General features: G+C 56.9%; 1 protein-coding gene across 5 annotated transcripts; it reads right to left on the bottom strand.

Annotated features, from left to right (window-relative positions):
* Positions 1 to 75: 75 nt before the first annotated feature.
* DEAF1 (DEAF1 transcription factor) lies at positions 76 to 24883 on the bottom strand. 5 transcript variants are annotated; one of them, XR_005059415.2, is made up of 13 exons: positions 24411 to 24883; positions 22037 to 22134; positions 20390 to 20519; positions 19935 to 20081; positions 19317 to 19456; positions 18805 to 18870; positions 15162 to 15288; positions 14127 to 14255; positions 13539 to 13832; positions 11693 to 11940; positions 3878 to 3967; positions 931 to 1041; positions 76 to 484 (listed from the first exon to the last, which is right to left on the bottom strand). XR_005059415.2 is itself a non-coding variant. In XM_037011542.2 (12 exons), exons 1-12 carry the CDS (start codon positions 24697 to 24699, stop codon positions 380 to 382), a joined length of 1863 nt encoding a protein of 620 aa, XP_036867437.1. In that variant the 5' UTR covers positions 24700 to 24883; the 3' UTR covers positions 76 to 379. The 5 variants fall into 5 exon arrangements, 4 of the variants coding, with proteins under 4 accessions (XP_036867437.1, XP_036867439.1, XP_036867438.1 ...); XM_037011542.2 differs by lacking the exon at positions 931 to 1041; XM_037011544.2 differs by lacking the exon at positions 931 to 1041 and having other exon boundaries at positions 13539 to 13667.
* Between the last annotated feature and the right edge of the window lie 30 nt (positions 24884 to 24913).

Genomic DNA, 24913 nt, shown 5'->3' with positions numbered 1-24913 from the left:
CTGCGTGACCAGGGCAAACCAAGTGGAGGCCCCCCCATCTCCTGGCACCAGGGAGGTTGAAGCTGGAATCGCCCGTCCAGGTGGGCAGGGAAACATCAACTTTATTGACAGACACATGTATGTACACGTGTGTTACAGCACACAACACGCCTGTGGGTCAGACCAGACGCCCATGATCCAAGGGATAAAAAAGAGCACCGTGAGAAGGCGCCATGGGCCAGCCGGCGCTGCCCCAACGCCCTCAGCTTCTGGGCGGCAGAAGCTCATGCCAAGGGCACGGGCCACTTAGAGTCCGCCGTAAGCTGGCCAGCAAGGTCCCACGTCCTCAGCGTCCCACAAAGTCCTCTGCAGGCCCGCGGCCTGTGGTGGCCCCGCAGCCTCACACGGCCGCTTTCTCCATCACGCTCTCGGCAACGTGGACCTCATCCGCCTGGACCGTGACCGCAGCTGCCTGGCCACACGCGTGCTGGTGGTCCTTCCAGTCCTGAAAGGAAGACACGGCCCTTAGCCGGGGCAGCGCCTCAAGCAGAGTGAGAAGTCCCCCCGGCTGAGGCCTCAGCCCTGTCCTGGCTGAGAGCCCAACCCTCTGAGCCCGGTCACCCTCATGCTTCAGGGACCAGCTCCAAAGGCCGAGCACCACGTGGGCCCTGACACGCACAGGCCCCGTGCCGAGCCTCTGTCCCCTCAGGGGTCTAAGCACGGGACCATCATACACACAGAGGAACGTGTGCCTCAGACGCTGCTGCCCACGGTATAAGTCATTCGTGATTTCAGAAACAAGCAAGCAAAGCTGGAGCCAGCCATGCAAGAAGGCCCTCGGGCAGATGGGCAGGTGACATGGGCACCGAGTGGGGCACCGAGCGGGACGCTGGCTCCTCCATGTGCCCCGGGCCACAGGCAGGGCAGGTGAGGCAGGAGCCCTCTCCACACCCATTGCTCTCCACAGCCGACCAGGGCCTGGAGGAGGCCCAGCGGCGGGCAGACAGCACGACCACATTGTTCATGGAGGCGACGTGGGCGTGGACACAGACGGGTTCAGGTCTGGTAAAAAAATGACATGATGTGAACAAATATGAACACACGTGTGAATAACAGCCACAAAGGCACCCAAATGCTGGCAGGTGACTCAAGTGCAGATCCCGGCTGATTATCTTTGTGCTGCCTATGTGTCTACAGTATGTGTGGCTTAATTTACAATAGAGAAGTAAAATCTCAAATCATTATATCAAAATAACAAAACTTTAACTTGGAAGTTACCTGAAAACAGACTGTGTAAAACTATACAATAATTAAACCACACAGGCTGGGCTCAAATCCATGGCTTTTCACAGCTACACAAAAATTAACTCAAAATGGATCATGACCCTAAATGTAACAGCTAAGATTATAAATGTTTTAGAAGAAAACAGGAGCTTTTCCTAACCTGGAGTTAGGCAAAGGTTCTCAGATGACTATGTCACCAACAGCATGATCCCCATTAAAATATTTGTCTGATAAACTGGACTTCACCAAAACTAAGGGCTTTCACCTGCAAACAACATGATGAAGAAAACACAGGAGCAAGCCCTTCAACAGGAGGAGGATCAGCAGTGCGATTAAAAAAACAGGCAAGATTTGAGCAGACATTCCCCCAACAAGACAGACGACGACCGAATAAGCTACAAAACGGTGCTCAAACCACTCAGCATGCTGGTGTGTTGCCAAGGGAGCAGCTGCAGCCAGGATGGGGCCGCAAGGCCTCTCAGGACACAAAGCTGCTCTGTGACCCAGAAAATCCACTGCTAGGTATGTAGCCGTGGCGAGTGCACACACCCACCCAAACGCTCTCACACATGCTCCCAGCCATGGGACAGCAGGAATGAGGTGGGGGCCGCCGGCCAACCACCCACAGTGGGATGGGGTCCTGCCATCAAAGGGCTGAAGCGATGGCACCTTGAAACAATGAACCTGGGGCATGTGCTGAGTGAAAGAAGCCAGGTGCAAGGGGACCACAGGTCGTGTGGTCCCTCTACACGGAACGTTCAGGGAAGACAGATCTGCAGGTGGGAGTAGGTGCGTGGTCCCCAGGGGGTCTTCTGTAAGTTCTAAAAGCAAACTGGGATGTTCGCACAACTGCCAATTTACAAAAATCACTGAACTGCAACTTGTAAGTAGGTGAATTTTATGGCATGTCAATTATACCTCCATGAAGATGTAACACGCAACACACGACTCATGGGATTTGGACAGAAAAAATGCAGGCTAACACCCCAAACAAGCCACAACCCTTGTCCAACTGAGCGACTGTACAGTGCCACACAGCCCCTGGGGACACAGCGGGACTTTGGGGCACGTGCCTGGCTGCAAGGTCGGCATTTAACATCTATTACAAGTAGCTGGGCCCTGCCTCTTCAGATCCGGTCTGCCATTCATTACGGATCCAGTATGAGAATTACGGTCCTGAAATTCGCTTTAGATCAACTTACATAAATAAAACCAACAGTTGTCAAGGGAGAGCAGACAGCACAAGCGAAAAACACCATCTTTGTCAAGGATCACACCTAAACCACAGGTGTGCGCTGTGCTCAGACCCAGTGACCCCACCCAGGGGAAGCTGCGCATGTCTGTGCATGGACGGCTCCAGCCTCATGCAGCGCCACCGTGCAGCCGCACCGCCCGGCCCCTGCTCCCCTTCCATGGCCCCAGGCATGGGTCACAGTGGCCCAGTCTGAGGGCTAAAGCCTCCTAACGAACCTTCAGGCCAAAAGCAGGCTGGCTTCCACTTCCTCCATCTCCAGCACCGGGGGGCCCAACCCTCTGAGCCCAGTCACCCTCATGCTTCAGGGACCAGCTCCAAAGGCAGAGTACCACGTGGGCCCTGACACGCAGAGGCCCCGTGCCAATGCCTCTGTCCCCGCAGGGGTCTAAGGACGGGACCATTGTACACACAGAGAAATGTGTGTATGTCCTGGGGTCCTGGGTGCTGAGGGCAAACTCGAGGAGCAGGTCACAGAGGAGGGTACAGAACCCATGGGTGCCAAATGCTCTCTGGGCCTCCAGCGGGCACAGACTCCACCTCAGAGCTGCCCCAGAGCATCTGGGAGCCTTCAGCATGTGTAGACTCCAGGCATGGCATGGTTCCCCCACCAGCCCGTGGTGGCCACCCACCCACCTCCGGCATCTGCTACTCCTGGGGGTTTCCAGGGACCTCGGAAGGCTGCTCCAGAAAGCCAAGTGGTGAGGCCCAGCTGGGGAGGGTTGTGCCAACAAACACAGCTCCCTTCTGCAGACGTGGCATGGGCGAGAAAAGCCCGGGCTTGCATCTATCTACCTGTCCACCTAACACCTTCCCTTCCTTGACTGGAAAGTTCCAAACGGGCACCCAGACGAGAGGACGGTGCTGCGGGCCCACGCTCCACCTCAGCTCCTCTCTGGGTGAGGGTGGGGAAGTTAGAACCTCGAGCTGGCAGTCCTGCTCCAGGAAGTATTCTCTCTAATTGTCCTAGAACCGGGTGCCTGTGACCATGACCTGTGTTCCTGATCTATGACAAGGCATGCAGGGCAGGATGGGGTCACCACAGGGCGCTCATGGGCCCTCGACGAGCAGCGGCCCCATGCCGTGGCAGCCACAGCACTCGCCGCATGTGCCTTTTCCAGGGTTTTAATGGGGCCTGAGGACAGCACGGAGGAGGCTGAAGGCCCAGGTGGACAGGAAGCAGGGGACAGCTGGTGGCGCCGTGGCGGGTGGGCCTTGGCCTTCGGGAATGAGCCTGGCAGGTGCAGACCAGCCTGGGCTGACTGCCTCAAGTCCCAGGGCAGCCATGTGCAGGCCGGAGTGCAGTCCCTCCAGCGGAGGGCAAGGCGGAGGGCAGGCAGGGCTGGGCGGGAGGACGCTAACCTTGCGCTGGCAGAAGGTGGAGCAGTAGTTGACTTTGTGGCAGCCCGTGCACTCGCTCATGGCCTCTCGGCCGCAGTTGACACAGTACTGCTGCAAGAAGGACACAGGCAGTCAGTGAAGAGCAGGCGCCCAGGACCCGCAGGCGCTGACCGCGTCCCCATCCCTGCCACATCCGTCCCCTCCCAGATCAGCTCCTCCTTTGCCTACATGGGGCTCCCACTCCTGTGGGAAGTGCAGACAGGACCTTGTCACGGTGTGAACCCTTTCTGCATCCCAGGGGAGTTCATCTCTAAGCAGGTACAGAACACCTGACCTAGGAAGGGCAGGGTTCCCAGCCACCGGGGACATTTCCTGAGTGTCTGCTGTGTCCAGGCCCCAGAGACACCGGGCAGGCCTGAGGGGTCAGGAGCGGGCTTCCAGGCTCCGGCAACAGCTGCCATGCACTCCACACCCGGCACCGCACCTGGCCCACGCATGGAGCACACCGTCCCCCTAAAGTACAGGGTTGCAGCTTTCCTTTCTAACCGAGGGCTGAGCCCAGGTGAGTAGGCCTGTCCATGGTCGCTCACTCCTAGTGGTATAACTGATGAAGCTGCCCTGCATTAAGCCCCCTGTCCACACCACCTGGAGACATGTGCGAGCCATGGTCTGCAGCAAGCCGGAGCGCACGGTACCACTGTGGTGACGGGGGCCTTCGCTGGCAGGCCAGCGGGTCGGCATGAGGCCACCACACAAAACAAGTCAGACACACCTGCTGATGTACCACCAACCCCCAACTCCCCGGTCCGTCTCTATTTGTGCATGTGTGCTGAGCAGAACAAGCTGCTTCGAGGGCTGTGTTCTGAATTTCAGCCTTGCAAAATGCTCTATTTATCACATTTCCATTCACAAAACTGACTCACGTCAGGAAATCCGAGCATTGGTCTGACCCTGCCTCTACTTTAAATGACAAAAACCTTAAATAAAAGAGACAAAGTCTGTAACTAATAGAGAAGTTTCTCCAGGGGCAGCAAAAGTCTTACCGAATTCAGCCACAGCCTGAGAGGAGGCAGAGGCATGGCTGGACACGAGCCCCCTGCCCAGCCCCCCGCCTAGCCCCTCGCACTGCCTGGGACGTGCCCCTGAAATACGTGTGTGGAGCCTCCAGGCTGGATAAGGCCTGGGCCCAGGTGGGGTCAGTGCCTTTAGGACAAGACCCCTGGGTGCTCTCCCTGACGCGAGCACAGTCAGAGGGCATCTACGGCCAGGACGAGGCCTTGCCAGGACAGCCCTGCCAGCACCCTGACCGGCAGCGACCTGACCCAGCCTCCGGGGCTGCGCTGAGCTAGTGCCCGACCCACTATGGGCATTCTTGGGATGGCCAGCAGGAGGCTGAGTGAGGGCTGGGGCATGGGCACACATGGCGGTCAGCCAGGACCCTGTGGCCAGATGCTGGCTTCTGCTGCCATGTGCCTTGATGCAGGGCGTCTGCTCTTCCACCCGTTTAACCTCTGCTAAGCAAATCACACAGCTGTGCCATGCTGGGCATTGGCGAATACCTCCTTCAGAGTTTCAGCTGGGCTACACTTGATTTTTTTAAATTCCAAATAAAACGTCAAAGCAGGCAGCCCTCAGCCTTCCCCCCATCCTGCCCTCCACTCACGAGTGAGGCTCTGTCCACCTTTGACCCCCGCAGCCAGCCCCCAGCTCTCCTGAAGGGCCCCACGGGGCGCTTCCACTCCAGCCCGAACAGGTCCCACCTTAGAGTCAAACAGAAGGGCCACTGGCAAAGAGCAACATTTTGATGGCATAAGACCTTCCTATTTCACTCATCTGTGAAGCATAAGAACAAAGCAAAAACTGAAGGAACAAAACAGCAGCGGAATCACAGAACCCAAGAAGCGACTAGTGGTTGCCAAAGGGAAAGGGGCTGGGGAGGGTGGGTGGGAAGGGAGGGAGAAGGGGGAAAAAGGGGCATTATGATTAGCACACATAATGTCGGGGGGGGCACGGGGAAGGCAGTACAGCACGGAGAAGACAAGTAGTGACTCTATAGCATCTTACTACACTGATGGACAGTGACTGATGGGGTAGGAGGTGGGGACTTGATAATGGGGGGAGTCTAGTAACCACAATGTCACTCATGCGATTGTATACTGATGATACCAACAAAAAACACAAAAAAGACCTTCCTGTCCTCCGTGGTGTTGGCTCAGGGATGGGAGACCAGGTCTGTGCTGCCTGACATCATCACTCACATCATGGCAGAAGGCTGCCGAGAGCCCCCGCCAGGTGAAGGCCAGCCGGCACGCTGCCAGCCCAGCCCTCCTTCTTCATTCTGAGGCTGTTTCTCGGCACCACCTGCGTGTTAGGAGCACATGTCGTGGGCCTCCTCATGTCTATATGCTCCAGTGCAGCCTCTCAGCACCTCTGACCACCTGCTAGGCCTGCCAGGCTATCGGTCCTGATCCCAGGTGAACTGTGCCCAGGTGCTGTGGTCAACAGGGGGCTCAGGCCAGAGGTCAGCCCCATGTGGCAAGGCCAAGTGCACATGGCACTGAGTGTGGCCGGCCCGCACCTGCTGCACACAGGCCAACCAGTCTGCCCTGCGGAGCAGTGCCTGCACCCCCAGCACAGAGGCAGAAAGACTCCCCATGTTAGCCAGGTGGCATCCACCCAGCCTTACACGGAAACAGGGTGTTCCACCCCACCGGGTGTCCTCTAGGTCATACTGAGCTTTGAACAAAACTGGCTGAGAACATATCACGTCTCCAGCTCGAGAGAGAGGCCAGTGCGCTTACAATGGCTCCAGCCGCAGTCAAAGGCTCAGGCCGTGGACGTGAGGGAGGCTTTGGGGGTGCGGAGGCTCAGGCCAGGCCCTCTGAACAAAGGCTCAGCTTTCTCCTGCCAAAGAGCAAGACTGAAAGATAAGGGGATTTCATGTCGTATTTCTTTCTTAGAAATACATAAAACCACAAATGAAACGCAGAGCCCAGGCTTGTGGGGCGAGCACCCTGCCAATGTGGCCACGTCAGACACTCCGGTGGCCCCAACCAACACGCTGTTGGTGCCCCTGCTGCCTGGGGGAACGAGGCCCAGAGGCCAGGGACAGATGGCCACGTCGGTGCGCATCTCGTGCAACAGGAATTCAGCTCTGGGCCCTTAAATGTGAGACAGAACGGTGTCGCGTGAGCTCATATGCTGTCCCGCTTGAGAAAAGATGGCAGCCGCTAGCGCAGCATGTTCCCTCTCGCCGGAGGCAACCCCGCAGCAAGGCTAAAACACCTCGATGATGTTGCACCGCCTTTCAGTTTCATGCCTCTGTCATTTGGAATTTTTACTGAGGGGAGGAAATGTGTGTGTATTTTATTCTGTGAAAGAAAGGTCCACAAAACTTAGTGATGAAAAGTGTAAAACTGAAAGTTAAACGTCGTTCCCCCCACATCCTCACCAGCACAGGCAGATGTCTGTGTTGGTGCCCCAACCCTGCCCTCCCCGTGAGTGGGGCTCCATTTCCCAGGAGGGAGGCAGGCAGGCCCAGAGGCTGCAGGCAGCGACGGGAGGGCCTTGGGGCCCGGAAGCCCTCGGCACCAGCCAGCTGTGGGGAAGCAGGTGCGCAGCCCCAGTCCCTGTGGGAGGCCCACGATTCGGCCCTCCGACTCACTTCGTTCCTGGGACGCACTGCAGAGCAGCTGGGCAGAAAGCTGTCCTCACCGAAAGACTGGCCGGGCCGAGGGGCGGACCTCACGGGGTGAGAGGGGACGGCTCCACAGCCTTCCTTACATCCAGCTTCCCTCTCACCCTTAAAAATGATCCCAAGTCCCTTCTAATTCTAGGGGGGAAATTATAGAACCAGCAATACTGGTTCACTGACTCCACCAGCACCTGCCACTTAACAGGTGATATTTATGGAGCCAATTTACAACTGTAATTTTTTAATTACATTGATTTTTTTCATGAAAATAAGGCCTTGCTTATAACTGCAAAAGCCAGGCACAATTAAGAACTTGAAAACTTAGGACTGGTAAAGTATAAAACAGCAAATATGTAGAAACTACATGATAAAAAGTGGGCCACAGAACAGCATACCACTTTTGCTACATGTGTCCCATGTATCATGAAAAAACAGAAAGACGAACGTGGAGCTAGAGGCCAGGTAATGCCGCTGGAGCACGTGCAGGGCTGACGCCCTCAGACAACCACAGACGCCACACAGAAAACGAAGAGAAGCCATGACTGGAAGGCTGACGCGATTAAAAGCGGCCGGAACTAGAGAGGACTCAGCTCCTGAAAGAAGAGGGTCGCGGCAGCACGAGGGCCACCAGGCGTGGGCGGCTCCAACGCCAAGACTGCAGTCACCTGGGCTGGAGGGGCAGTAAACACTTTGGGCTTTCTCGTAAAACCAAGAAAAGCCACCCTCCCCACCTGCTGGGTCACGGACCTGCCCGAGGAGGACAGCACAGAGCTGCCCTAATGAAGAGTAAGGCCAGCCTCCCCAAGGTCAATGGCAAGCCAGGAACTCAACTGCTCCCCAGAACACAATTCAGGGGAAGAAAAGGGAACCCAACAGAATTCAGAGTCTCTACCACGAATGAATGCAAATGTCCAATAAACAACCGGAAATTACTAGACATGTGAAGAAAGCAAAACTGGGTCCAGAGTCTAGAGGAAGAGTGGTCGATAGAAAACGACCCTGAGATGACCCAAATGTTGGGCCAGCTGGAAGTTTAAAGGAGCTATAATGAAATGCTCAATGACTCAGAAGGGAAAGATGGCGCTGAGAGGCCAGCTAGGGAATGTGCACAGGGTAAAGGACTACATGAAAGAACTGTGGGGTCCTTCAACTTACTTCCTCTTGGCAACGGAGGCGCTCTTCCCCAGGTTCTGTGAAGGCGACATCCCCTCATGCATCTCTCCTACTGGGAGCATGATGGTAAGGCTCCCCCGGCTCCCAGCACAGGCTGGGGCTCACGTGGGCACAAGGCTCAGAATGCAGTCCCTCTGGACTCCTACAGCCTCAGTCTGGCAATCACCTTTCTGCAGCCCCTCAACACAGGAACCAGAGCCTCTGCATGTTCTGAAGGTTTCCTGCCTGTGTCACCACCCACACCACCAGTTTCTGACTGCTGCTCCTCCAGCAACTCCCAGAGGGCTGCCTTTTGCTTGTCCGGAAACTCCAGAACAGGTCCAAACCAGCAAACTTCTCAGCTAACTTGTGAACTACATCTTCTGCCACAAGGTCTACACACCAGCCTTGGACAGAGAGCCCCTCCCAATGTGTTCATCCTGGGCTCCTTTCCATCAGACCTGGGCGACGCACAGTGTCCTGGTGCCCTACAGTTACTCCGTAAACTTCCTGCATAACCCATCATTTCTGTCTCCTAGTTGGACTCAAGAAAGCTAAAGAGCCAAACAGGTTCCAGCCTACAATCCTAAATCCGGAAAGCACGACCACCCGCGCTCACTGGCTGCGGGAGACAACAGAGAGAGCACCTGTGGACGAGGAGACGGGGCACCAGAGGCCATCGAACCTGGACAGCAGAGAGCAGACGGGACACTGCAGAGTCCCGGGACCTAATGCCAAGTGCTCGGGGCTGACGGCTCACGTGTCTGAAGGCACAGAAAGAGAAAAGGGGCCTTTAAGATGCTTGTGGAAATGGTGACTCAAAACCTTCCAAACCAGGTGAAAAATGACTTCAAGTCCAAGCAGCTCGACTGTCTAGCCGCATCTCTTTATTTCCTGTGTTCGGCTGCTCCGACGTGTCTTTGGGCCTTGCTGCCCCTCCAAGGTGAGCTCCTCCTGCAGACAGTGGCCATGTGCCTGACAGCACACCCTTCAGATGCACGCCAACCACCCAGAACCCCAGCCCCTCCCCTGTGGGGTGCCCACAGTGTGGCATCTGTGCATCTGCCCTGATCACCCCAGGTCAGATCCCACCAACCTGCAGACCCCAGGCCCCTAGCCCACTAGCCATTCCTCAGCCTGCTCACCCTGCTCACACTTGCCTACACTCCCCCCTCACTGCCCGTGCCCCCAACCATGCCGTGCTTCCCCGTGTGTCCTAGTGTGCTGTGGTGCGGCGGGAGTGGCGTGCCTGTGCCTAGGGAGCTGTGACATGACACTCATCAGCGCGATCAACACAAACCCCAGGTGCTGTCACACGCAAAGAGAGCCCCGCGCAGGCACGTCACAGCACACCGCTCAACACCAGAGAAATTCCTGGAGCAGTCGGACAGGGAGGTGCACCATGTGTAGGGGATCAAGGATACGGACAACAGCTAAGGCCGTGGATGCAGAAGATGGCAGGAGGGTATCGCCACGGTGCTGGAAGGACACCGCAGTTGAACCCCATTCTGTATCACCAAAGCATTTCAGAAAGGCAAAGACAGGTGTCCAGGTGGACCACGGCCAAGAGGACTCAGGGCCCCAGACATGAGCCACAAGGGGCTCTGGTGGCTGACGAGGAAGGGCATGAGCACCACGACAGCCACCGGGGCGAGTGAGGCGGCAGAGCCCCAGCCCCGCACCGGGAGGGCGGAGCTACACCGGACTCACAGGGGTCCTGGTCAGTTCCAAAGAGCTGAAAGCACGCCGAGTGTATTTCCTGACCTAACAGAATTAAGTTAGCAACCGAAAGTGGTAAGAAATCTACAAAATCCTCAAGTATTTGAAAATGTAACCATTACCGTAATTGGGTAGAGATTACCCAAATCTCTCAGGCTTTTCTCTTCTCCATAAAATTTGTCCCTCATTTGGAACACTTTTTTAGAAATTATTTTCAAGTTAACTCTTCAGAAGAAGCAACATTTTTCTTCCTTGAAAGCAAGTCAATCACATTAAGAAATCGTTTAGAAAATTAAGAAACTGAAAAGTTCTTTCCTCTAATCCATAAAAAGTAGGAATTTTTCAGCTTGTCTTACAGAAACTTGGAGGAAAAAAATCAATTTGACTTTTGTTCACAAACCACAGTCCACATTTCCTGTGACTAAGAAGGCTCACTTCTCAACTAAAATCTAAAAATGCCCCCGTCTCCTGCTGCGCATCCTCCGCCTCCGGAAGAGGAAGTGTCTCCGGACGGGCCCCCTCGGCCTGGTTCTGCGGCCCACAGCGCCCCCCGCGCGGGGCGAGCCGCGGCCCTCCTCAGGGCGCTCGGCTGCGGCGACTCGCATTCGGCCCACTAGCCTTGGCCCCTCCTCCACCCTCAGTTTTGGACACAACGCTTTGTGAACCTTGAGGCCACGCACAGGACCCAGCTTCTTCAGAGTGTGAGAGAAGCAGGCAGTGAGATACCCACTACATGCCTCAGCGTGCGGGGCATCAAGATGCAGGAAGGCAGAGCCCACCATGAGGAAGGCACTGGCCGTGGGGGAGACGCGCGCCTGCCCTCAGACACACCGAAGGATGCTTCTCCAAACTTACTGAAATACAAGCCACACTCTCACTGCATGACGACAACCTGCAGGGGTACGTGATGCCCACCGCCGGGGCATGTCCAGCTGCGCCTGACAGCACACCCTTCAGATGCACGCCAACCACCCAGAACCCCAGCCCCTCCCCTGCGGGGTGCCCACACTGTGGCATCTATGCATCTGCCCCAATCACATTTCCCCCCCTCAAAAAAAATCTCATTCACAAAAACCACAAACACCAACCCCCTACCCAATTTTATGAGAAACGCTTCTCTTGTAAATGGTTCTCTGGGTTCTCCATTCCCAGAAAGTGGGGGGTGAGCTCTGTACGCCAACGTAACCACTGCCAGCTGGCCCAGGTGCCAGTGGATGCTGGGGCGGGGCTGGTGGCCACAGACCCGCTGTTCCCGCCCATGCGAGCAGTACCTCTTTCCGCTCAACGTCTGCCTGGACTCTGGCCTGGGCCGCGGCAGCTTCTCGGTAGGAGCTGGCCTGCTTGGCTTGTTCAAACAACGTCTTGAGTTGCTGTGCTGTGCTGAGCAGGGAGTTGACCATCTCTTCCAGGTACAGCCAACTCCGCTGTTCCGACATCTCCAGCCCATTGACCACCGCAGGAGAGACAGCCTTGGTAGGGGTGGAGGGGGGTGCGGCCAGGGCCGGCAGGGCAGTCAACACTAGAATGTTTGGGAAGCAAAACGACACACAAAATTAATACGTTTCCTAGCTTCAAAGCTCCCACCACTAAAATTTCCCATCAGTGCTGGAGCACAGGGTAGCCAGTTATCAGTAGGCATGAACGGCACATGAACCCCTCAGAGAATGCTCCAGAGGTGGGGAGGCGTTCTGAACACACTGACGATTCCCAATGCCAACACCGAGGGCACCTGCCAAGCCTGCCACATGTGTCCGAGTGAGGATGGAACCAGATGTTCACAGGCAGCACGTTTGTGGGGTGCCCCAAAGCATTCCCTGCCCGTGAGGACAGAGACGGGCGAGGCTGGCTCCACATCAGACTGCACGAACCCTGAGCCAGACAAAAGGATCAGCAGCTCCCGGCTGCACGTCCTGGACACCTGTGGCCACTCTCATGGGGAACGGATGCAGGTGGTGGGGCCTGGTTCTCCAGGCTGCAGGAAGTCAAACCATGAAAGGGAGGAAGCGAGAAGGAACCTTGGTCGGAGGCAGGAACTGGGGACTCCACACATGTAGACAGACACATGTGCAGGCATGCACACCTCCCACCTCTGCCCACAGAGGGCCTGGGACAGAGACACCCACCAGCAGAGAGTGTGCCGATGGTTAACACGGGAGTGTGCTGTTAAAGGTCTAACATCTGGCCTTCCAGGAAAAACGCCGTGGCCCATTTTGAACCCCAACAGGAGGTCTGTGGATGCAGTCAATACAGCTCCCGCCCACCACCTGCCTCCCAAAGGGTCGGGACTCCTGGAGGAAGTGCTCAAAGAGGGCAAGTCAAGGACAGAGAATGCAGCAGCAACTGGGCGGGCTCCTGCGGGTCACATCTGTGGTATTCCGGCATAAAATTCCGACAGTAGCAAGTCACAACCCACTGAGTAAGACAGGAACCCGCGAGTCCACACCACAGCCAGTGTGCAGGTGGTGGTGGGCTGAGGAGCCGGCCCCAAGCCCAGGAGATTTACCAGGGACAAGACCCAGCCAAGGGGCTCACCCCAGGCCAGTGTGGGACAAGCCATAGGGAAGGCAGCCGACTAGTAAGCTTGCAGGATGGAAGGAGTTTAAAGAGGCAGCAGAGAATCAGGACACAAGCACGTGAGACTGGGAAGGCGATGTTTCTGTAGGACTTGGGAACAAGTTTCTACCTTGTAAATATAAACGTAAAAACATAAACATCCACCAGTGAGGACTATGACACTCCCTTTAAAAGTGTCCAAAACATGCAGTGAGATGAAAATCCACAGAATGCACACATGCCTTGACGCCATCGTTACCTTTAAGGCCGGGCGCATGCCACTCACTCCTGCACCAGACACGGAGAGACCACGGCCCTGCCTGGGAACACGCATCCCCACGGGGCAGACAGGCTGCAAACAGCCCTCGTGGGAAGGGCGCTGTGCAGCGTGGCCGTGCAGAAGCAGCTATGTCACAGATACAGGCCGCGGCCTGCTCTGCCAGCCCCTACACTGCAACGTTGGCACAAAAACCCAAACAGGCCCAACTTCGCTTAGAAATTCTTCCGTAAGAAGCAGGTCTGAGGGTAACAACCTGCATGTGCAGTGAGCCCTCTCACACTGACCTATTTTAGGATGAGACGTTGGCAGTGCAGCTTCTGGAAACGGTGCGATCTGACAGCTGTCCTGGTACCCTGGGTAGTGGGGTTCCGGGTGGCCGACCCTGCACGGGGGCTGCACCCCTGCTTCTTGAACTATCAGGAAAGGGGCGAGACAGCCGAGACCCAGGGTGGCTGCACAGATCTTAGACCTCAGACTGCCCACAGCTGCACCACCCAATAGGCTTCTGGCCATGTGTGGCTCCCGAGCCCCAGAAACAGGGTGAGTCTGAACTGTTGCAAGACAATGTCTGGGATACACTGGGTGGAATAAAACATAATGCAAAAATTAACTTCAACTGTTTTTTTTACTTTCATGATGTGGTTACGAGAATATTTACAATACACACCACAGACAGTGCTGGTCTAGCATGGGGGCTGGTCAGCTCTGCAAGGCTTTCCAGCTTCCCAGGTCACGTGGTCTCTGCCACACCCAACCACGCCCACCAGCCCCGCCTGACCAGGCAGGCTCCTGAGAACACGGGGCCACCCACAATCCGACTCAGCAGGGTACAGTGCGCATGAGCCACGTGGGGCAGGTGCCGAGACACTCACCTGTGGCCCCAGCAAAGACATCGCCCTGGGCCGGACTCTCTGAGATGACGGCGGTGGCCTCCACGGTGGACGCCCGGTCAAAGGTCAGTGCGCCGGAGGTAGTGATCTGCCCTGAGGGGGTCACGGTGACTGGAGAAGCAAAAGCCTTTTCATGACACAGCCGGGTGGTGGCTCAGCCCTCAGAGGTCAGAAAGCCCTGGGAGCCTGGGGCTGGAGCCAAACAGAGCTCCTGCCTCCTGCCGGCAGGCCGAGGACCCCAGGCCCACGGGGACACTTGCTACCGCATGTGCTTATACTGCTCAACTCTGGATAAGGGAATGGATTGCACAGTCGGAACACAAAATACAGGAAAATTTTAAAGGAATTTGAGAACTACTTTGCGCGTGAATCACAAAGCAGGTTTTCATGGATGCTGAAGACGGAGAACTGCCACGCCCCGCTGCATCTCTGCGAGTCCATCGCCTCTTGGCAGACAGGTCACCCTTATTCACCCCCCATGGGACTCGGGTGAGACAGCCAATGCTTCTCTGTGAACTGGGAAATTCAACTTTAGGGCTTCCAACTAAGTATCTATCACGTATCTTTCCTGTATTCTGCCACGTGTGTTAACTGCTGGTACATTCCCATTACCACCTCTCTCCGTTTTGCAGTTTAAAAGAGCCAGATTCTCCTTTGTCTGCGTTCCCCTCTCCTAGACGCCTGCCTCGGTCTTACACATACAGGGTATGTTTTCAGCTGCTGAAACCGAAAGCACATCAGGATGTGCAAACGCGGAGGCCCACCCTGAAGGCCGGGCCCCGATGAGGAGGTCCCCATCTTGGCTTGAGTGTGAAATCCTGCCAAGGGCACCCCAAGGAGCGAAAGAGTTGGGAGGCCCTCCTGAGTGTGGGCCGCATGCCCAGCGCTACACTCTGCCCTGAACAAGGCGGACGAGCCCGCCAGGCAGGTGGCAGGAAGGGTGCCGTGGGCTCACCGTGACAGGATGACACGCCCAACGCCAGACAAATGAGGGGAGGCCCTGCTCTGTGGACTCACAGGCAGTGGTGGCCGTGGCGGGAAGCAGTGTGATGTTCTTGGAGGAGTCCTTCTTCACGGGTGTCGTGGGCAGCTCACTCTCCTTCTTGCGCCTTTTGTAGGGGACAAAGAGCCTGACAGGACCGCTCTGGGGAAAAGCAAAGGGACACGGAAGGAAATGCTTGGGATGGATGCGGCTGCCGGCCTCCTGTTCCTGTGGCATCATCTGTGGCTGCGAAGGTGACATAGCGAGAACACCAGACGGGAAGCTGTGCGGAAACATCTCACCTTCCTTTAACACCAAGTCCTTGCGGTGCCAGAGGAGACACTTCCAAAAAGAATGACAGCGCAAGACAAGAAAAAGCACTGTCCACATGCTGAGTTTACAGGAACTCCCAGAGGACAAGTGGGAAACAAAGAGAGGGGGGCCTGGGAGAACCTGCCAGCAAACGCCTCACCCAGATGCCAGGGAAGGTGGCCCATGGCATTCCTGATGACCCTGATAGGACCAGTGACGACAAAGCAGAGACGGCATGGAGTCCCTGCAGAGAAGGCCCACTGACGGCACCTCCCAAGGCCTCAGGGCACGGCTGTGCACAGCAGACACCCCAACTTGCCGCTGCTGCTGCACAGGGTCACTGGCCCGACTGCCATAAGGGCCAGGAAGCCACTCGGCCCCCTTGTCTGCTTTTTTGTGATTTCTGTCTCTCCTAGACATTCTCTGTCTGCTGGGACTTCGACCTCACACCCAGGCTTAACGGTGTCCCCAAAGTTTGTGTGTTGAGGCTCTTAACCCCATGTGGCTGAGTTTGAGGCGGTGACAACAGGTGACAGGCCACGGGAGGGGGCCTGACCCGAGGGTGCAGTGTCCTCATGGGGGATGCCAGAGCACTCTGCCTCCGCCGTGTGAGCGCAGGAGAGAAGACGGTTGCTGCCAGCAGCCCAGGGACTCCCAGCAGGCCCAGGTCAGCACTGGGATCTCGGGGCTGTGGCCAAACACACTTGTGTGGTTCCAGTCTGCCTGCAGGGTCCTGGGGAGGCCGCGTGCAGACCAGACTCCTGCCAATTCTGCACGTGGCTCCCCTGGGCAACAGGCAGCAGAGAAGGCACTTGGGAGCCGCTGTCTGTGAGCTGCCTGGCAGACCCCCAGGGGCAGCATCTGTCATCTGGTTCTTCCGTTTGGCTCACTTTCCTGTTTGCACATCTTACAACTTTTTGTTGAAAACCAGGCATTTCAAGTAAGGTGCTGTATAGCATGGACAAGACGTCCTCCTCACGGACTGATGTGCTTGGGGCTTGGCACAACCCTGCCCTAGAGTCTCCCCACAGCGTGAGGTGGGCGCCCCTGCCATCCGAGACAGCCTGGGCACACACACGGTGCCTCCTGGCTGTGGGCGGCCACCCGGAGCTGTCTGCACTCCCCAGGAGGCTGCCTGCTGCTTCCAACAACACCCTGTGCAAACAGCCCCCATCCCCAAATCACTTCGGGGTGCCCTGAGCAGGGGCTCCATTCTCGTCCCGCAAGACGCTCAGCTTGCCTCCCACATGCGCTGTCCCAGGCTGGGGGTGGATGGCGCTCCCGTCTCTCAGGTGGCAGCCCCGCTTTGTGCGCAGGGCTCCGGCAGGGGCGGTGGTCTCTGGTCCTCTTGGCTGGCCTCTCAAGGCAGGTACCTCAACCCACCAAGCAAGCTGGGCCATGGGCAAGCGTGGCCACGGTTCCCCACCCTGCTGTGCCGAGTGAGGCCTCTGCTCTCGGAGAAGAGACTGGTGAGGGAAGGGGAGCCCCCAGTCTCTCCTCTCTGGTGCCTGGAGTGCAGCTCTGCAACTAGGAGCAGGGTGGAGGCAGGAAATGCTGACTGGCCCTCCCAGCAACACGCCTCGCCTGGGGGCTGTGTGGGAGGAGCCAGCAGCTGGGCACGCCCATGGGGAGGGGCGTCCTTTACGCTGAGCTGGGGGGTCAAGGAGGGGGCCTGCCCCGGCTCTAATGCGCCCTGTTCTGAGATGCAGTACGTTTTCTTGGTTAAATAATCCTTCATTTACGGTGTGTCTGGACAATCTCAACACCTCAAGTGGTTGATCTTTTATAATCCTCACTGTTAACAGTTATTTCCCTGGGGAGCTGGTCCACAGATCTCATCACACCACCACTCCTGAGGTGGAAGCCAAAATTTTAATATTTGATGCAGTCCAATGGACTTTTTATTTTGTGGACTGGGCCTTTGGTTTCATGTCTGAGAAACCCTAGGTCTAAGTCAGAGTCACAAAGACATTCCCTGAGTTTTCTTCTAAAAATTTTAGTTCTATGTTTTGGATAAATTTGGACCTGTGATCCATTTTGAATTCGTTAGTAAGTTCCTGTGCCCACGAATGTCCAACTGTCCCAATACCACTAGTGGCCTGTGTAGTGTTCTCCCTGGATCTGGGGTCTCTCCCTCTGTCAGTACCACGTGGTCTTCATCACGGTAACAATGTAGCAAATCTTAAAGTCCAGCCATGATTCTTCCCATTCTAATCTTCTTCCTCAAAGCTACTTCGGCTCTACTTCCTTCCCCTTTCCATACAAATTTTAGGATCAGCTTGTTTATGTCTATGAGGAACCCTGCTGGGGCTCTGTAGGAAATGTCAATTCAGGAAGAACTGCCATCTTTACTGTGGGGGGTCTCCAGCCCCCGACACACCCTCCACGTGTGGCTCCCAGCTACAGACACACTGTCCACATGTGGCTCCCAACGGGCTGGCTCCCCTGGTTTCTTCCAACAGCAGTTTCTAGTTTTCAGTACAAGTTCTGTGCATGTTCTGTCAGATTCACAGTTAAGGATTTCAGTGTTCTGGAGTGACTATGAATGATTCTGCCACTCATTGTAAGCTCCCCAGTGGAACCAATTCCCTCTGACCTGCCTTCTACTCCACAGATCTCTGAGAACCTCACCTATCAGCTTTTCTAAGTGAACTATATTTTACCTTCTCAAAAATATCCTGTTGGTTATTTCACTGTAATCACATTTAGGGGCTACATCAACTAAACAATTCCTGAACATTCATTTAGTTTTCCCAGCCAAGAACATCACGTCTCTCTAACGGACTCTTCTCCGCCTCATCCTATCTCCTGATCATTAACCAGGTGAGCACTCGAAGAGAAGAAATCTCATTCAGTGCTTTAAACATTCTAAATAATATTGAATGCTTCGGAAAGCTACACGGCATTATATGTTAAAATCAATGGAATATCCATTCATCCTGAAACAGTTGAGAATTCGGGATAAGGAAGCATTTCAAAACACATTAAAAGCTCTATGTATGAATAAGTTCAGTATAGTATTTTCATGATATAAATTTTAAAAAAGCAGAATATAAAAGACACATATACATTCACTGTAACCATAAAAAAATTTATATATATATATCATATATATATATGATGTGGCTCTGGGGTTGAGATGGTGATATTATAGGAACTTTCCATCACTTAAGGATATTTCCTCTGACGTGCCCGCCACGGGCAACATGTGAGGCCTCTGCAAAGCAGAGAAACTGACACAGCTCTGGGCCAGCTGCAGGGGTGCCAGGGACAAGGGGCAAAGGAGTCCCACCAGGAGTGGGGACGGTGCCAAGGAGGGCTGAGGGCTCACCCAGTGGCCACCTCTAGGGAGGGCCCCCCACTTACCAAGGTCATGTCATCGCAGCAGGAGGCACAGGTGCAGGAGGCAGCGTGAGGATTGAGGATCCCGTCCTGAAATGGAGAAGAGCCATGGCACGCAGGAGGCCAGCCCTGACGCCTATCGGCCCCACGAGAAGCCTGCAGCCAGGTCTACTGCTTATCCTCGTCCGGGAAGATAGAATCCTGCAGCTTTCAGAACCTCCTCTGCCTCACACTTCTCTTTCCTACAGCACCAATACCGGTGGCAGGAAGCAGGACCAGCCGACGGGCTCATAACCGTATCACCACCCACAGAGCCTGGGAGGACCCAGGAATCAGAAGCCCCTCCTGCATGAGCAAACCGAGGCAGCGGGGGTGGCCTTTAATAAGAGGCTGAGAGGCAGAAGCGACTAGGTCACCTCACACATTCCTCAGGACACCATCCCATTGTCCTCTTTGAACATCAGCAGACACTGGGAGCAGGGGCACTGGGGTGCCGGGCTCAGAGCCCCCCCAGGGGCCGCACACCTCAGGCCTACCTGGATGAGGCACTGCAGCGGCCTGCCTGCATAGCGGATGCTTCTCTTCCAGTCCTTGCTGCTGGCCCTTCCCGCCATGGCTTCAAACTCCGTGGGGCTGTACCAGTTCTCCCCCTGCTTGATGCACCGCCCCCGGCCTCCTGAAACGATGCCCATCAGTGACACCTGCCCCCACCACTCCTGCCCAGACCCCAGCAGAGCTCCCAGCTGCCTGTCCTCGCTCACCTGCTCCCATGTTCGCCCAATAAGCAACCAGGCCTCTCGCCTTGCAGCCACCCTCCCAGCCGCTCCCTGACCACCTGCTCGGCCAAACCACCTCCATCCACAGCCTCTGCAGCTCAGCCGCATCCCACGCCAAGCTCGTGACATCTGCCACCCATCCAGAACCCTTTGCCATGGCTGCCAGGCTGACCCCAGAACCATGTTCCAGCCCTGCCCACTACAGGTCCCTGTGCTTTCTCCATTTGCCCCAATACTGGGGCCTCAGTGGCAGCTACCAGGGACAGAGCTGCCCACACCTCCCGTCTTAACCGCCTGGCGTCCTCCAGCCCAGGGGCGCTGGGGTGACAAAGGGAAGGGGGTCAGGGTGGGCAGCAGGCCTGGCTGGCGTGTCCTCACCTGAGCCGAGCCGGCTCTTGTACAGCGTGCCGCTGATGTTCCGGCAGCGCACAGGCAGCTCGCCGTCGTACACCGACGGGTCCCAGTTGTACTTAGTGCCTCCCTTCTCCTGGCCGGGGGCGAGGGGGGCTGCGGGAGACTGGGGGCCTGGGCAGAGAGCGTTTGGGAAGTAAGATGCGGAAGCCCCAGAGTCACCAGCAGTGCGGCCAACTTGGCTCCATTCTAGAACATTCTCCAGCAGCTCTCGGCTATCCCCACTGAGCAGCATCGCCCCCTTCAGCTCTGGGCAACCCTCCCTCACCCTGGGAAATTCCCCTTTTTCTACTTAAACTTAATAACATTTGATATTCTAAATTTACCACAAAAACAAGTAAGTCACTCCCCAGGATAAGCTGTGCACACTGGTGATGTGCTACTCGTGCTGCTTGGAAAGCTGGAGCAGGAAGGGGCGGCACCTGGGGTGAGGGGGGCGGTGGGGCCCTTCAGCCCGGCGGTCTCCACGATGCTGCCGTCTGTGTGCACCACGATCAGCGTGGCTTTCTCAGTGTTCAGGCTGTCCCCAATCTGAAGGGCTGTCCTGCCAGACTACAGAAGGGACATTCTGTGAGTTGCCCAAATGGTGGCTGCAGGGCATGGCCCTGGCATGATGGGATGCGGCTCTACACGCGGTCCCTGTTGTCACCCACGAGGGGACGCCTACCATTCCTTGCAGGTCTTTTTCAAAGATGCTGCTAAACACACAGCCAAGAACAAGAAAGGCCCTGAGTAAATGCTCAGGATTGCCCATAGGGGTGAGGGAAGGCGACTTTTCTGAACACCCTGAGATGCAGGAAACCCTCCCACCCACCTGAGCAGCTCCCGCAAGGTCACAGGTCTCAAGGGAGGGCTTTGAGGTCACAGCTACAATCACAGCACAATCACAGCGGAGGCCCTGCCAGACTCCCTCTCAGCGTCACCCTGAGTCCCACCCATGCTCCCCGCTGCTGGCCTGCAGGGACCTCACGCCCCGCCATAGTGGAGGCTACAGGGCACCCTCCTGCGGGCTGAGGCCCACCCTTGCTGCTGGGCACACAGTGATCTGGAAACTCTGAAGCGGCCCTGGGTAGGCGAGAGCCCTCCCGGCACCTGCCCTGACCAGCGCTCCGGGTGTCACAGTGTTCTCCCGTGGAGTAGGTAAACCCACCCGAGGCACAGCGAGACCCTTTCCTACATGAAAAAGCCACTTGCCAATCAGGGGAAGTGAGTATTGTCGAGGAGTGTGGGCCCCGCAGCTGAGGCCTGTGCTCATACACCTCAGCCAGGACACCTGCACGTGTGCCTGGGCCACTCCAAACACACGGGCACACAGGGACGCTCTGTGTTCACTTGACAATCAGGGTATTTTTCTTATGAAGGCAATCAGGAGTATGCGGCTACCTGGGACCCCTCTCCGTGCCGTCAGCCTCCAGCCAGTAGCATGAGCTTCAGAGTGTTCCTGTCCTCTGAGCTCCCAGAGCACCCCAGCCAGGGAGCGCAGGCTTGGGCCTGGGCCCCCGGCCCCCTGCCCGGCCTCTCCAAGGAAGGAGGATGGGACACAGTCTGCCGCAGGGAAGCCAACAGGCTGGACGCACGAAATCCCCGCCTGGCTATCACCCTGTAGCGTCCAGACACCATCACAATCAACTACATTCCGAGCCCTTCCCCACACTGCTGCTGCTGGAACTAAGTGTGCGTTTTCTGGTCATGGCTGTTCCAATGACAGTGACTTGGCTTTTGGGCACAGTGTCCCAGGTGTGCAATCAAGGTTAGAGAGTAACCGTGACCAACAGTTCCAGCAAAGGTCCTGGGAAAGTCCCCCTTTCTGCAGCCATCTGGCAAGGAGGGTCCAGGCACTGTCCCCAGGCTGCCGCCTAAAGTCCCTCCTCTGAGCCCATATTCCACAGGCTGCTTCCGCCTCAGCCCTCATTTCTCCCTCCAGGAGCATGGCTCTAAGGCCCCCAGAAAGCAGGGCAGCTGCTGCACCTTCTTCTCACGCCTGGGGCAGCCTGGTGGGTATCCAAGGGGCCAGGGCCACCATCCAGGGTTCCGGGAGGAGCCCACGGCTGAAGTTCAGAGCATCTTACCAGAACGTGTCCTGAGAGGGAGGCTGCATTTGCCACGGACGTGGTGAAGACGTTGTCTGCGGAGGTACCCACGTTAGCCACCGTCACAGTGGTCACCTCTGCAACACAGGGGGAGAGTCAGCACAGCGTCAGAACCAGCGGACTCCCACCAGGATCCTGGCTCAGCGCTCCCATCAGGTGCCTATGCCTCCAACCTGCTCAGACTGGCCACTAAACGATCAAGACCCTCTAGGAGATGGGGATAGAAGCACCTTTTACTGCAGAAGGACCCCAGAGCAGCCCAGCTGACGTGACACTGGGCTGGCCGTGGGCTCTGCTGCAACGCACTTGGCTTCACACTCCCTTCCAGGAGAAAACCACACGCCTGCGGTCAGCACTCTTCCCATTCTACCATCAGACATGGGACAGCATAGCCTCTGCAGATTCCCCTCCCTCTAGCCCGCCTCCCCTCCAGGTGGGGCCCCTCCTGTCCACCCCCACCCCCGTGGTCACTGCCCCCTCCCTCCCTCTTCACCTCCACCTGCCTCACCTACAGTCAGACACCTCTTCCTTCTGAAAAGTATGGCTGACCTGCCATACCCCAGTGCCGCCCACCCCGGCCCTCGCAGCGTTGCACTAGGTCCCTGCCAGCAGCATCCCCCATGCTGGCATGCCACACCCCACCTTCCCACTGTTCCCCCAAACTCAGACACCTGTGATGCCCTCCTGCTCATGGTCCACCCCTGAACAGCCTGTCCCCATGCTCCTAGGCCTTGGTCACAGGCATTCTAAAGTGTCCAGTCCCCAGGGCAGTCCCTAGCACATGGGAGGTGCTGAAAAATCCTGGTTGGAAGAGTCCTGCACAATCCATTAAGCCACCACTCACCTAACCTCACTACGCACCTGCTCCCAGTCTGTGCCCTCTACCAGACTACACGCCATGCCCCAGTGAACCCTGCTGTCCAGAGGTCTCTGATCACGTACGTGCTCGTGGTGCAAGCTGCCTGCCCAGAGAAAGTAGCCTCGGATGGGCATCAAGTCCCACTGAGTTACTTAAACCTAGAAATCACCTGACTATAGGAATTTGTAATGGAAAGTTCTCATGCTTTACACATGCAAAAACACAACTATAAGGTTCTGCAGGAAAATATATAATAAAACGTTTCTCTGATGTGACAGGCAGCATCATGTTTCTTTTCTGCATCCAGAAAAACATGTGCAAGGACATCAGCCTGCAAAAAGTGGCATGGTCCACAATCCCTATGTCAAACAAGAGTCCAGCCATGAAACTGGACCCTTGAAGTGCCACAGGCCTTCTTTCCTGCTTGTGTGGGAACCCCAGAGAGACAGCCTGCAGACCCGAGGGGCTGGGCAGGCTGCTGACTCCCATGCAGCACCTACAGGCTGGATAAACACCCACAGCAAGCAGGACCACACACCCCAGGATCAGCTGCTGTCTCTGGGTACCCAGTCCACCAAGCTTCTTACAGGAAAAGCGCTGAGCCACACGGTGATGACAGCACCCTCCAGGGGTTCCGGCACTCAACTCCACATCCTCAAGGGCCACTCAGGAGACTGCAGTTGGGAAGGGACACAACTTTGGGAAAGTCCCTGCCTTCCTCAGGATGGTGGTCTGGGGAAGCCCTGCCTAAGAGTGCTTTGGGGCACAGTTCCAGCTCCACGGGTCATGATATTTGAGAACAAAAATGTTCCGTGTGGCAAGAAACAAAATGTGGTCCAGCAGCCATGCGGGTCTTCCTCTGGGAATGGAAATTTAGGGAATGCAGTTGGTGGGAGGGAAGATCCATAAAGGAAATGGGGGAAACACGAGAGACTGAAAGGGGAGTCTGAGGCCTCTGGAGTCATTGTCCCCAAAGACCATCCTGGCCTAGCCCTGCACACCTGCACCCTCGGGTACTGTCTTCCTCCCCAACACTCAGATCACACCCGAGCTGGCCCTTAAGATTCCAGGTTACCAGATGAATCCACCCTCTGGCTCCCCAAGGACAGGATCCACGTCTGACCCAACGTGTCAGCAGTACCCAGGACAAACAGAGGAGAGGGCAGTCAGGGCAAGAGGCAGGAGCTGAGAAGGTTCTGGAAGGAGTGTGTAGTGCTGAACAGGAGGGGAAGAGCTGACCCAAGGAAAGGGATTCAGAGAGCAGGTATGCAGGCCAAGGCCCAGATGATCACACAGGGCAGGTGTGCAGGGACGACAGGGCACACAAAGTCAGTGCAAGGCATGTGCTGGGAGAATGGGCAGGATGGTCACCGGGGTATGTGCGGGCAGGTGCCTGTGGGAGACGGGTAAGGGGCACGCTGGGCAGATGCCCGCGGGGTGGGTGCGTGCAGGGCAGGTGCAAGCAGGTGCGGGGCCGCGGACCGGCGGCACTACCTGCGAAGGCGGCGGCCGCGGCGGCCTCGTCGGGGCCCGGCAGGGCTTCGGAGCCCAGGTCCATGTGCCCGGGCTCGGCGGCCATCACCGCCACAGCCGTCACTCGCCGCGTCTCGCGCTCCGCCTCCGAGTCTCCGTCCTCCTCCGAGTCCTCGTGCCTGCTGAGCACTGGCTCCTCCGCCTCGCCTCCCGCCGCGGCCGCGGCCGCCGCCGCCACAGCGGCCGCGGCCGCCACCGCCGCCGCTTCGGCCAGGCCCAGCTGCTTGGCGGCCGCGTCCGAGTCCTCCATCCGGACTCCGCCGAGCCCGCCCGAAGGCGCCGGCCGGGGCCACCCGAAGCCCGCGCTGCCGCCCGAAGCGCGCAGCTGGAGGAGGTCAGCCGGCCCGCCGAGCCGAGCCGAGCCGAGCCGAAGCCTCCCGAACAGGGGCCGAACCGATACGAAGCGGCCCAGTCGAGTCGAGCTGACGGCTGACAGTCCAGAACCGACGAGGGCCGAAGCGGCC

Source organism: Manis javanica, chromosome 11, assembly GCF_040802235.1.
Source record: "Manis javanica isolate MJ-LG chromosome 11, MJ_LKY, whole genome shotgun sequence".
Classification (NCBI taxonomy): domain Eukaryota; kingdom Metazoa; phylum Chordata; class Mammalia; order Pholidota; family Manidae; genus Manis; species Manis javanica.
Note: the sequence above shows the minus strand (reverse complement) of the source record. Positions and strands in the feature narration are given on the sequence as shown.

Excerpts from the sequence above, each read along its gene's own strand:
- DEAF1 (XM_037011542.2), bottom strand. The coding sequence starts at position 24,699 with ATGGAGGACTCGGACGCGGCCGCCAAGCAGCTGGGCCTGGCCGAAGCG. Across the intron at positions 18,871-19,316 it reads CGCTGCAGTGCCTCATCCAG|GACGGGATCCTCAATCCTCA; the intron begins GTAGGCCTGAGG and ends TCTCCATTTCAG. Across the intron at positions 3,968-11,692 it reads CAGACGTTGAGCGGAAAGAG|CAGTACTGTGTCAACTGCGG; the intron begins GTACTGCTCGCA and ends TCCTTCTTGCAG.